At 40.4% G+C, this 13,204-nt stretch overlaps 1 protein-coding gene across 1 annotated transcript in view; it reads right to left on the minus strand.

The window, feature by feature from the left end:
• MAN2A1 (mannosidase alpha class 2A member 1) overlaps positions 1-13,204 on the minus strand; it is a 167,673-nt gene that overhangs the window by 75,020 nt on the left and 79,449 nt on the right. The window contains exons 8-9 of the mRNA XM_089684746.1: positions 12,341-12,518; positions 7,477-7,679 (exon numbers count right to left, since the gene is read on the minus strand). Of these exons, the coding sequence (XP_089540872.1) occupies positions 7,477-7,679; positions 12,341-12,518 (381 nt within the window). The remainder of the gene's footprint in view (positions 1-7,476; positions 7,680-12,340; positions 12,519-13,204) is intronic.

A 13,204-nucleotide genomic window follows, 5' to 3' on the forward strand; every position in this document is an offset into this window, starting at 1 on the left:
CTAAAAACTGTCAGGAGGGTCAGCTTCAGCAGCTATTCAAGATAAACACTACATGCCAAACATGCATCCCAAAATTAACAGATACAGAATTACATTTACACATTTTTAGAAAATACAATAAATATGATGATGTGGCAACATTCAATAAACCTGCTTTTTAAATATCTTGCAAAGTAAAATGGGAACTTTCCATGAAACAAATAAACAATATAAGCTAACGCTAGCTCCAAAAAAATCTATTTGATTTGTAATTTGCTGGATATAATGTATTGCTTGGTTAGGTACAATGACAATTCTTTTACAAAGCATAAATTTGTATGCCTATTAATCAGGGGCACTAGTATAAATTTATCTAAGGTACTCTTGTAAATGTCAGATGATGGTTGAGGGCTGCTTTAATTAACTTAAATATACCATATTTATAAAATATTATGAAGAATTCAGGAGAATAACAACCCTAAAAAGTTAAAACGTTCTATTACAAGGGATTTCACATTATAAAACATACTGGATCTTTGTGTACACTGGTGATTATTATCTGGATCACACCACATCATTTTACTTGTGCTTAGTCATAGCAAGACTCACAAACTCACTTACTGCTATTTTCATGAGGCTGGGAAATAAAGGGGTGGGACGACGATAACTATCATTCATGAATGACAGCTGACAAGGGTAAGAATTATTAAGGATGGTCAGCAGCAGACAATGTATGCCTTTCTCGATTCTTAAGTGCAACTAAACTTAAAGTCCATTTGTCAAAATATTGAGATTCTTGCGGTTTTCCACAGACCTCATTTATAGCACTTTAGTCCTTAAACATATTTGCAGTGAGAAAAGTTCAGACAGAAATCAAATGCAAAGCTTAATTATTTTTAAATGTTTGAGAGGTAGGAAACAAATTGACACTGTTCACTATTTGGGCAACCATAACTACCTGTCTGAAAACAGTGTGGTCTGGTAAAGTGGTCGCAAATCTCTGAAATAATGAACTATTTTATATGGTGTATGGATTCAAAGCAGTATGAATTCTGTCTCCTCATTCCTACATGAAACATTTCTGACAGTCTATGCTGACACAGGACAATACTGGGAGACAGCTCTGTCCCCCCAACACACAGCTTTTGATTGACAGCTTCAGCTGTGCATGTTTCCCTGTGAGATTGTGCAGAGGGCAATGTGCCCATTCCCTTTGCTCAGATCACACTCAGCTCACTGCTGTGCAGTGCACAACATCAGATTCCCTGCCCCGGCTCAGAAATTCTGTCTACATTCTATGCTTTGAACAGCTGAAGAGAGAGTATTGCAAATAAACTGGTACAACTTATGTAGGAGGATTTGTTTCACCTGAGGCTAGTCCAGCCTTTTTAAACCAGGGTGCCCAGGCACCCAGCGGTGCTTTCAGATATCTTCAAGGGTGCCTTGGCAAAATGCCTAAAAAATGCCCAGAAATAGTATACAAGCCAGTAGGTTGATCAAGCCTGCCTTTTACTTACACAAAGCAACAGGTTTTCATTGTGCACCGTTACAACTTTCTAGTCACCCACGACATAAAAAATAAATGTCATCAGCTAATAAGGACACTGGGCCCCTGCACAGCATCCTTGCTTGTCCCTCCACTGCCCCTCTACGTCAGCACTGTGGTCACATTAGCTCAGTGAGAGAAACTGAGGGAGAAGAGAAACAATGGCATAATAGTCAGTACCAGTTGGCATACGTGTATTTGCTTTGGAAGAATAAATCACCTCCAACGTGTGGGTGTCCTACATGTGCAGATGTTGCTGCATTCTGTGAAACTATTAGTTTCGTTTTTTAGATTTTGTAATGGATGCCTCATGATTGTGCAGTATTTTAAAGGGTGCCTAGAGATTGTGCAGAATTTTAAAAGGGTGGCCTTGACTGGTTGAGAAATACTGGGCTAGACAGTTCAGTGGGTATATGTAAATGTTTAACAACCACATTAAAGTAAATAGGCAGGTGCTAAATTATCCTAGCTGTTATCATGGGACCATAAAAATAAATGCATCAACATACAGTATCTTCGAACTGATTTGCTCTCTACTAAGGTGTGGTATACATCACATAACTCCAGTTCAAGAAGGCTGAATTTCCAGGACCATTTCTTTCCCTCATGCTAAAGGCTCTCTGCTTTAACAAAGCGGGTTCTCTGGTAATATACAAGTAGTATTACCTGGGATCTTCATAAATGCTATTTAGCTAAATCAAACTGAAAATGTGAACCTTCAAAATGCCTAAAGGTAAAGTTGGATTTTTTTATACATAATGGCTATAACAAGCCTTTGGGTAATTTAGTTAATAAAATTTCCACTCCGTTAAAAATGCATTTTCTGTTCATGCGATTGTCTTGCAGCAGTTTTTTATAAAACAAAAGTTTTATATTTGAATTCCAATACAACTGGCAGGTAAGAAATGATGTTTGGTAATATGCTTGCAATGTATGTAAATCATGGGAGGATTGATTATTTCACTGCAAAAAGTACATTTACAGCCCAGTTCAACCCAACACATTGCTTTGTTCTGAATACAGGAGTGAGGTATTAGGGCCTCCATCAAGTTTTCAGGTTTCCTTGATGGGGAGATTTACCCCAACATCCTGTCAGGACAGTAAATTAAGGTAAACATCTGCAAAAGGCATGACAAAAGCAAAAGCAGATTTTCAGTAGCGTGAGAATAGTTACAACTCTTGTCAGTGTTTTTATTGCTTTCTGAGCCTTCCTGCTCTGGAGACAATTGGATCCTCCATTACTTGCACAGGTGTCACAGGGACCGAAGTGAGGGATGGATTTTAGACAGAAATATAAACCTGGCAGAAATTTAACCCTTCATTACTCAATTCAAAATGAACTAAAAAATTATTGGAGTTAATTTTTAAAACTATACTAAATATCAGTGAAATACATTTCATATTAGTGCGGTCACTGCAAAATAGGATATTATTATTATTATACAGTATTTATATAGCGCTAAAAGGTTTGCTCAGCGCTGTACATTATAGTGGGGGACAGAACATGAGACAATACAGCAACAAACAATACACGAGGGGTTCGAGGGCCCTGCTCTTTCGAGCTTACAATCTAATATTCAGATATACTGTAAGTGCAAATGAATATATAGAACTAGAACCCCGAGGAAAGACGACTAAGATCCTGTCACTGTTTATGAGGAGTGGGAGTAGGCAGTGACAATCTCTAGTTTCATCGTCTTTCAAAACCAAGAAAAATACAAAACAATGTGCAGTCACGTCATTTCCATTGTGGGCTAGTTAGTTTATAAAAAAAAAAAAGTGTCTTTGCAGTAGAGCGCTTACACTTTAATAAGTAGAATCCCTTTATTAAAGTCAATGTTACAGCGTATGATCATATCGGTGTTATTACCTGTAAAAGGGGAAAGATCTAGCCATATACTGCATGTAAGTAAGCAGTTAAGTTACACAAAGAACAATTGAAGGTAACATTCTTTAGAAAAACCTCACCATAGAGTTCTGCCTTTTTGAATACTAATCTAATGTCCTTGAGAATTATCCAAGACTGTGACAGTTGTGACAAGACATATTAGGCAGCCTAAGAAGCCATTTATGAGCTTTGTTCTTGCAGCACATTATTCATAAAAGCAAATAGGGAATATAATCATTTTGCCTTATTTGTGGTAAGGAATTATTTCAATCAAAACAGTGTGAATGTAAAAACATAACCATGACTGTTTAATTGCACTTACAAGCTTCCCTAATTAAATGTAACATTAAAAAAACAAACAAACAAGTAATAAGTACGTTTTAGTGTAGCAAGTTTATTGTATCATCAGTTACAGAGAATTCTGAGTGGCTGGAAACATTGGAGGCATTATAATAATAGGCACCAAATATTTATATTAAAGATAATCTATGCATCCATAAAACTCTGCACAATTGTTACTTCTGTGTTAAGTGCCTCGATTCCATAATTACAGGTTACAGATCTGCACAGCAGCACTAACAGATGGAACAGAATCCATCTTTAAAAGTTGTACTAATCAATATACCTTTCAACTAATTTAGAGCTTTATGCAAGGTTCACTCCATTATGGATTTATCCATGGCAAATGCACTGCTGCACATCTACTGTTTATTTCAAAGTTTTCATGCTCCTTGATACCAAGTGATTTACAGTGATCAATTTAGTGTATGCATGCATTTAACATCTTCATACATACAATAAGCACATACAGTATGTGCCTTTCATTAAGTACATATAAGTCCTTGACCTGGAAGAAGCATGCAGCCATTGATGTCTGAAAAGTGTGACTCTCATTCTGCATGCATTTTCAAAATCAGTTCCAGAAGCAGGAAAAACAGCCCCAAAAAAGGTATTTTATATTTTGTTTAGCAATGACAATTTTTATACTGCAATCCTCTCAAATACACTTTCATAAAAAAAACAAAAAAAAAAACGAAACAAACTACTTTTTCATGTATTGTAAATGTATTACATACACCTTTTATATTATGTAATTAGCACAAGAGTGGCCAACAGCAGCACCATGAATTACAAATTTGGGATTGATTAAGGATGTGACAAAGCATGAGAATATCACATAAAGAAGAAATGTCAGCTGCCAGCAGCCTTTGCCACTTACAAAAAAAATGGTTGCATATAGTGCCAACTTTAAAGTAAACCTGTCATGACAAAAAAGTGCAGGGGTGCAAAGGCTGACTTTCTACTAAATAGTAGTCATCTGGCCATTATGCTGGCCCTGAGGTCAAAAGAGATTAATGGAGCCTGCCATTACTTAAATCTCCTTTAAGGGCTCATTCATACTTGACTAATTTAAAAATTTTGCCAAACGTCCCTATAGCGTTTGACAGGCGTTTGGGGAGCTTTAAAAACTCTTCCCTAATGCCCTATGAGCGTTTTTGAGGAGTTAGCAAAGCGTTAAAATCGCACCACAAACGCCAATAATGATGTTTAATGGTATTAAAGCTCTGCAAACGCCCCGCAAACACCTGCCAGGCATTTGAGGAGTGTCACCATAGACTTGAATGGAGGATTCAACTCATCCTGACTCGACATAAGGCATTAATTTTGCCACGACGCTAACGCTTTAGTGTGAACAGCACTGTGTGCTGCCATGTGAAGAATTTTCATAGGCGTTTGAGGAGCGTTAAAAACTCTTCCCAAATGCCTAACACCTGCTATCAAATCTATAATTTGATACACTTGCAATGGGTTTTTTTTCCTGCCTCTAAACTCCTCTAAAATTATATGTCTGCATGGACATATAGGCAAACAGTTGCCCTTAGTAGCAGTTATAAAATGTCCAGTTTGCATGAGGCTTAATGCGGTCTGAGTAGATGTCCCAAGACAAGCATAGAGATTAGTAGATTTGGGACTTTTCTGACACCAATTTACAGCATGCTTGTTCTGAGACGGACTTAAATATAGTGAACCAAGGCACAGCCTGGCATCTAGCAGTTTTTGCATTCCCATTGAAGAGGGAGGGGGAGGGGGAAGGGAAATAATGAAGAATGAGCTCTGATGAAGACAAAATCAAGTCCACACAGGCCCTAACTAGGCACAATCACCTATAGGTTTGAAGAGAAGGGCTTTATAGAATACTGTGAACATAGAGGGAGAAAAGGCAGTTTTGCATCTTCCCACCATTTGATGGGTCTGAAATACATGCAAACATGAGACAGCTTTAACAAGACCTCTCACCTTCAAGCTGCTTCAAGTCCACAGAAAACCTCCTGGCCTGTACTACCTGACTGAAGCAACAGTAAATGGGATTTTTTTTTTTTTTGTTTATAAAGGTTTGGGGGTGGGGGTTGTACTTGCTGCCTTGTGGTGCCATTCTGGAATGTCTGATATGGCACAAACAGGGATAAGTGAGCGATAAAAGTCAATGAAGCCGCTAAACACCAAAAGGTACCAAAACCCTCCAAAATATCAATATAAAAAACAGGGTGTAGCGCTAAAAATAACCATATAAATATGTAATTCAGGATAAATGAAAGAACCAATAAGACCATAAAATGACAAATGACAAGGTGCTAATGATAATAAAGTGACTTAGTGGTACCATAAAAAAGTGTCACTCTCATCAAATATACGTGTATATATATATATATATATATATATATATATATATATATATATATATATATATATATATATATATATATATATATATATATATAAATAAAATATAAAATGTAGCAAACGGATATAAAAGTGACACCAGTGATAAGGTGCTGGCAAATAAAGTGACTGAATAGTGATTCACTTTGTCACTATATAGTGACCAATGGTGTGTAAAGTGCTGAAAATGATAATCAACATATAGTCCAACATAAAGTGCATAGAAGATCGTGATGATCTTCAATATCTGGTGGTCTTATCCAGTAAGGTGGTGATGTGGCCCAAACTGTAAAGACTGCACACTCACCAGATGCACAATCAATATGCACATTTAGAGATATCACTCTCAGAAACCTGGAGGTCCCTTTAAGGTCTGGTGTCCCTCACTGTTCAACATCCGCTGCTAGCAATGGCTCAAATTGCTCTGTGGGTGGTTAAAGCTCCCAGGGAGCCCCAGAAAGAGGCCAATAGCGTGATATTGTTTTTAAAATTGATAGGTATTTATTCCAAAAGATAACAGTAATAAAGGACAGAACAACTTTCACGGACCAGATTTATTTTCCAAAGATGGTCGCCTCTTTCTGGGGCTCCCTGGGAGCTTTAACCACCCACAGAGCGATTGAGCCATTGCTAGAAGCGGATGTTGAACAGTGAGGGACACCAGACCTTAAAGGGACCTCCAGGTTTGAGAATGATATCTCTAAATGCACATACTGATTGCGTATCTGGTGAGTGCGCAGTCTTTACAATTTGGGCCACATCACCACCTTACTGGATAAGACCACCAGATATTGAAGATCATCACGATTTCCTATGCACTTTATGTTGGACTATATGTTGATTATCATTTTCAGCACTTTACACACCATTGGTCACTATATAGTGACAAAGTGAATCACTATTCAGTCACTTTATTTGCCAGCACCTTATCACTGGTGTCACTTATATATCAGTTTGCTACATTTTATGTTTTATATATATACACAAGTATATTTGATGAGAGTGATACTTTTTTATAGTACCACTAAGTCACTTTATTATCATTAGCACCTTGTCATTTTATGATTTTATGGTCTTACTGGTTCTTTCATTTATCCTGAATTACATATTTATATGGTTATTTTTAGCGCTACACCGTTTTATATTCATTCTGGAATGTGGCAGCAGAAACCTCAGTTTGCTAAAGTTTTGCACCCAAGATCCCAGGTCTGGCCCATCTCCAATTGCCACTGAAGTGAGGTTTCCGACCTCTTGTGATAAAGTATTTATAGGTTTTTGGTTTTTCTTAATTCATTGGGCTCTGATTGACAAGGGTCCAAAAAAAAAACAAAAAACAACTTGCCTTAGCTGAGATTCCATGACTCTTGCAATACGTTTGTAGAAAGGCCGGGAGGTAAAGTATCCACTCCAGTAGTGATCGTCTCTATCTGCATAAGTGAAGAAATCACCACTTAATACTGGAAAAAATGAGGGGCCTTTGGATTCATCAAGGCTGGTAACTGTTCGGAGAGCTTCAAAATAATCGGACAGTGTACCAAACTGTGCCTGAAAAATAAGTATGTGAATTAGTATGAAGTCAAAGGAAATGCTAAAGCAGACCAACCACCAAGAGAATGTTTAAAGTGCAAACTTTTAAATTAGAGTGCATCTAAAAAACAAAGCTCGGTCCACAGGTTTTCAATAAAACCATATATATATTCTGGCCTATTCTATAACCTATTATCTTTGCAGATACTGACCAAACTGTCTAACAAAGATAGCTGATGGTATGACAACTTGCAAATATACACAGCCCTACCTACTTCAGTATTGCCTGTGTGATGCTTCCAGGTTATTCAGAAAGGTACGATTATTACCCAATTGACCATGCCTACAACAATGCATTTCAGGGCCCAGAGCCTTATTAGCCAATTGCCAAGGTTAGATGAGGTCGGAGGAGTGTAGGAGGAGTGCGCGAGGAGGTGGGGCATTTAGGTTGGCTCTAATCCTAAGCAATGAATGACTTTCAGAAAGTCATTAGTTGCAAGAGATTTTCAAGGAGTTGTAGTATTCTTTTAAGTTTGCTGATCCGTTGCACAGGTTTACTTTATTTTTTTATGAGTTACAAACAAAAGTAAAGAATATCTACTGGATTTTTTTTTAGAAGGCCCCCCCCCCCCCCCCAAAAAAAAAAAAAAAAAAAAAAAAAAAAAAAAAAAAAAAAATCGAGTTTTTAGTTTACCTGTAACATCCTTTTCTTTGCGTATATCACTGAACACATAGGAGTGCATACTCATGACTACTTGGGTTATGCTGCCATGTGTGGGTGAATTGGTACTGAAGGGGGATAAAAAAAAAAAAAGTGATCTCTGTCCAGGCATGAACAGGGGCGGACTGACTATTTGGAAACTTGGGCACTGCCCGAGGGCCTGGGGTGAGTAGGGGTCCCCATGAGAGGCCCCTGGTACCTTTTTCATAGGCTTTTGAGTTTGGGCAAGGACACAGGGGCCCCATGATCCCCTATTGCCCGGGGGCCCCATAAGTTGTCAGTCCGCCCCTGGGCATGAACCCTCCTAGCCTCAGCACAAGCAAGAGTGGAGGAATCTCTGAGTCCTGTAATGTATTTCAAGAACAAAAGATTATACAGGTAAACCAAAAAAAGTTTTTTATTTTACATCTCAGGACACAAGAAGAGTTTATATTATAAGTGAACACAGCAACAAGGCCAACACACCCAAAACTCAATATAAGAATAAGGGAGAATCCCACTACAAAACTGCAAGTGCACTGCTCTGACCTCCACCTCCACCCCACCCAACATTCCTCACACTGAAGCCCCCTCAACACTCCACACCTTCGACCCTACTATCATCGAGGAAGTCTCCAAGGTCTTCTCTGATGCCGCCTCACCACCTGCCCCCTCGACCCTATCCCCTCGCAACTCCTACGACCTCCCTCCCCCTCCATCCTACGCTCCCTCACCCACATCTTTAATCTCTCCCTCTCTTCCAGTGCATTCCCCTGCCCTTTGAAGCATGCACACATCACCCCCATACTTAAAAAGCCCTCCCTGGACCCCAACGACCCAAACAACCTCAGACCCATCTCCCTGCTCCCATTCACATCCAAACTCCTCGAGCGCTTAGTCTACACTCGCCTAAGCTCTCACCTCAACAACAACAACCTCCTCGATCCCCTACAGTCCGGCTTCAATCCCCGACACTCCACCGAAACCGCCTTACTCAAACTCTCCAACGACCTTCTAACTGCCAAAGGTAATGGCCACTATTCAGTGCTCCTACTCCTTGACCTCTCCACGGTCTTCGATACAGTTGACCATCCCCTCCTTCTCAAAAAACTACACTCCCTTGGCCTCCGAGATTCTGCTCTCTCCTGGCTCTCATCCTACCTATCACAACACTCTTTCAGCGTTACCTATAACGCTACCACCTCCCCCTCACTCCCACTCTCCATTGGGGTCCCTCAAGGCTTCGTCCTCGGGCCCCTTCTCTTCTCCATCTACACCTCCTCCCTTGGCCAACTCATACACTCTCACGGCTTCAACAACCACCTATATGCCGACGACACACAAATCTATCTCTCAACCCCCCACCTCACCCCCTCAGTCTCCACCCGAATCACAAACCTACTGTACGACATATCAGATTGGATGTCGCTCCACTTCCTTAAACTGAACCTCTCCAAAACCGAGCTCCTAGTCTTCATCCCCAGCCCGCACACCATCCCCCCTCCCACTGACTTCTCCATCACGTCCAACAATACAACTATCAGACCCACCCAGCAGGCCAGAGTACTTGGTGTCACTCTGGACTCCAACCTATCCTTCCAGCCCCAAGTCCAATCATTAACAAACTCATGCAGACTCCACCTCCGCAACATCGCCAAAATCCGCACGTTCCTAACTCCAGAAACCACTAAACAGCTCATCCACTCCCTCATCATATCACGACTCGACTACTGCAACTCCCTCCTCACTGGCCTGCCTCTCCGCTGGCTATCCCCGCTTCAGTCAATCCTGAATATGGCAGCCAGACTCATTCACCTTACCAACCGCTCCGTTTCCGCCACCCCCCTCTGCCAATTCCTCCACTGGCTTCCGATTGCGCAACAGATCAAATTCAAAATTTTAACACTGACATACAAAGCTGTCCACCATACTACCCCAAATTACATCACCGACCTAATATCCAAGTACCACCCAACACGCCCACACCGCTCCTCACAAGACCTCCTCTCTAGTTCCCTGGTCTCCTCCTCCCATGCCCGCCTCCAGGATTTCTCCAGGGGTGTCTCCCATCCTCTGGAACTCCCTGCCCCAACCCATCAGACTATCACCTACTCTCCTCTCCTTTAGGCGCACCCTGAAAACCCACCTCTTCAGGGAAGCCTACCCCACCCTCTGCTAATTTGCCGACCTCCTCCACTCTTCCTACCACTCTATCCCCCATAGCTATCTCCTCCTGTACCACTATCCCCTCCCTCCTAGATTGTAAGCTTGAAAGAGCAGGGCCCTCGAACCCCTCGTGTATCGCATTGTATTGTTATTGTACTGTCGCATGTTCTGTCCCCCTTTGTAATGTACAGCGCTGAGCGAACTGTTGGTGCTTTATAAATACTGTATAATAATAATAATAATAATAATAATAATAATAAGTACCAAAATCAGTATTAGACCATCCATTTATGAGCGCTTCCTTTCAAAGTTTTCATGTGGTCTGTAAGCTCACTTCCCCCTTGTGTTCTCCAAGTCCTCTAACACCAGTTTGAATGAACCCCAACTTCGTTCCAGACATGTCTAGGAGTTTGCAGATGCATACTGAGGGTACTTCGTAAAGCACTGCAATCTGATTTATATCTGCATTTATACAGAAGTCAGATGGAGCTTGCTTCACCGCATGGGGGCGACCAGGAGGTAGACAGCAGGTTACGTCAGCCTCCACCCTCCATCCATTAAAGAATTTTAATGTTACCTTGAGAATGAAAAAAGGCAAATGTACTTTTCAACATCTTCTTTGCCTGTATATTACCTTGTCTAACCTAATGAAGTATTTCTGAGGGGAAAAAAAAGCGAGGACCCGAATGCAGAACAAACTGGGAACCAAACAAAATTAAGCTGTCCTCTTGAAATAAATTCAAACAGCTCAAAAACATCCAAAGAGACAAAACTTTCTCCTTAGGATGCTTAGGGTAAAAACAAAAAACAGCACTACAACGTCCTGATTCAGGAAGAAAACACAAAAAAAGAGGGCTGAGGCCTCAACACCACCTTATCATGGTGGCAAAGAACCAGGCAAGATTCACCGCAGGAACGTGCAGCCAATTAGAGACTCTCCAAGCCGAAATAATGGCTACCAGAAAGACAACCTTGTGCATAATGGAGCGACAAAGGAATCTCTGTGAGGTTCAAAAGGTAGAAGTCTGCAAAACAGATCAGACCACATTAAAGTCTGACAGAGCCAAAGGGGGCTGTATTGGCAGTACAGTCCATGTGACACCTTGCAAAAAGGCTTTAACTAAAAAACAAAAAGGGCCAAAGTAGATATCTGTCCCTTGATAGTAGTAAGATCCTGGAACATCGCCACACCAGACTGGAGAGAAAAGTTAAATGCGTCCTACTACATACTGTCGAAGATGAAACTCACAAGCCTCACACCAAGATAAATAAGCAATCAATTTTCTAGCCTTAACTTGGACTTCAAAAATCATGCAATCAAGGCCAGTGACCATAAAAAAGGGAAGATCAGACTATCATGGTTTTCTGTGACAGTGTGTTAAGTTTGTGAACCCCAGAGGGAGCATCCACCCACTGAGAAGAGTGTCAACCTAAGCCAGAACAGCAATGTGGCAGTCAACCCCTGAAGACAATGTCCCAGCACTTGTGAATCCGGAAACTACTGTGTGAAGTGCTTGGAAGCAAAATCCATAAACAAGGACACTAGCTTAAAACTCAGACTTCGCTGAGCATGAAGGGATTATGCTTTGGAAAGGATTCATGCTTTTTTTACCAAAAGAAAATCTATTTTAGCATAAAACTGATTACTGAAAGTGCTGCATTTACTAGAGCAGTGGAAAAAAAAAAAAACCTGGTAAACAAATTTCTAACCAAGCATGAGCACACACTGTTTACTATTAAAAACAGTACCAAAAAAAAACAAAAAAGAACTTTCCTGGAAATCAAGACCTGTAAATGAAATTACACAACCTACCTTAACATGGAGTTCAGGGTGAGAGTTCATGTAATCAAACAGTTTTTGATAGTTCTGGTATTGCTGATCCCACTCTGAACTATCACTGTAGCGAAAATCATCACCCAATGGGACCAAAAGAACATTCGTACGGAAGAGCTTTGATTTTTTTCTATACTGATCTAAAATCATCCATGCTCTGCAATGAGATTCAGGGAGAAAAATAAAAAGGTATGATCTAGGAAATAGTTTACCTGGTAAGAAACGAACACCTTTACACTTAAATGCAAGTCTGGCTTGCTAAAAAATAAATATATTAATACAAAACTCAGGAAACTTGCATATTTCTTAATGGGTAGGCAGAGTTTTCATATGGAGCAGAATTTAAGAACAATGCATAAAAACAACTCTGTAAGGCTCAGTTCACACTAGCGTTGAAACAGGCATTTGAAGGGCATTTTAAAGGTTCCTCAAACACCTATGAAAATGATACACATGGCAGCACACAGTGCTGTTCACACTGAAGCGTTAGCGTCATGTCAAAATTGACGCATCGAGTCAGGAGCAATTGAAGCCTTTCAACGCCTCCCATTCAAGCCTATGGTGATGCTCTTCAAACGCCTGGCAGGCGTTTGCGAGGCATTAATACCATTAAGTTAATTATAGGTGTTTGTGGTGCGGTTTTCACGCTTGTAAAACGCCTCAAACTCGCGCATAGGGCGTTTGGGGAGCATTTTTTAACGCTTGTAAAATGTCTGACAAACGCTATAGGGGTGTTTGGGAAGAAGTCAAGTATGAACAAGCCCTAAAAGTATAAGAAGCACAAACAATGACTACTAGCAAATAACCATGGCTGAAAATATGCACCCAATTCCCACTGCTCTC

The sequence above is a fragment of the Staurois parvus genome, unplaced genomic scaffold (genome assembly GCF_062004578.1).
Source record: "Staurois parvus isolate SC_StPar_1 unplaced genomic scaffold, SC_StPar_1.0 ptg000354l, whole genome shotgun sequence".
NCBI lineage: Eukaryota > Metazoa > Chordata > Amphibia > Anura > Ranidae > Staurois > Staurois parvus.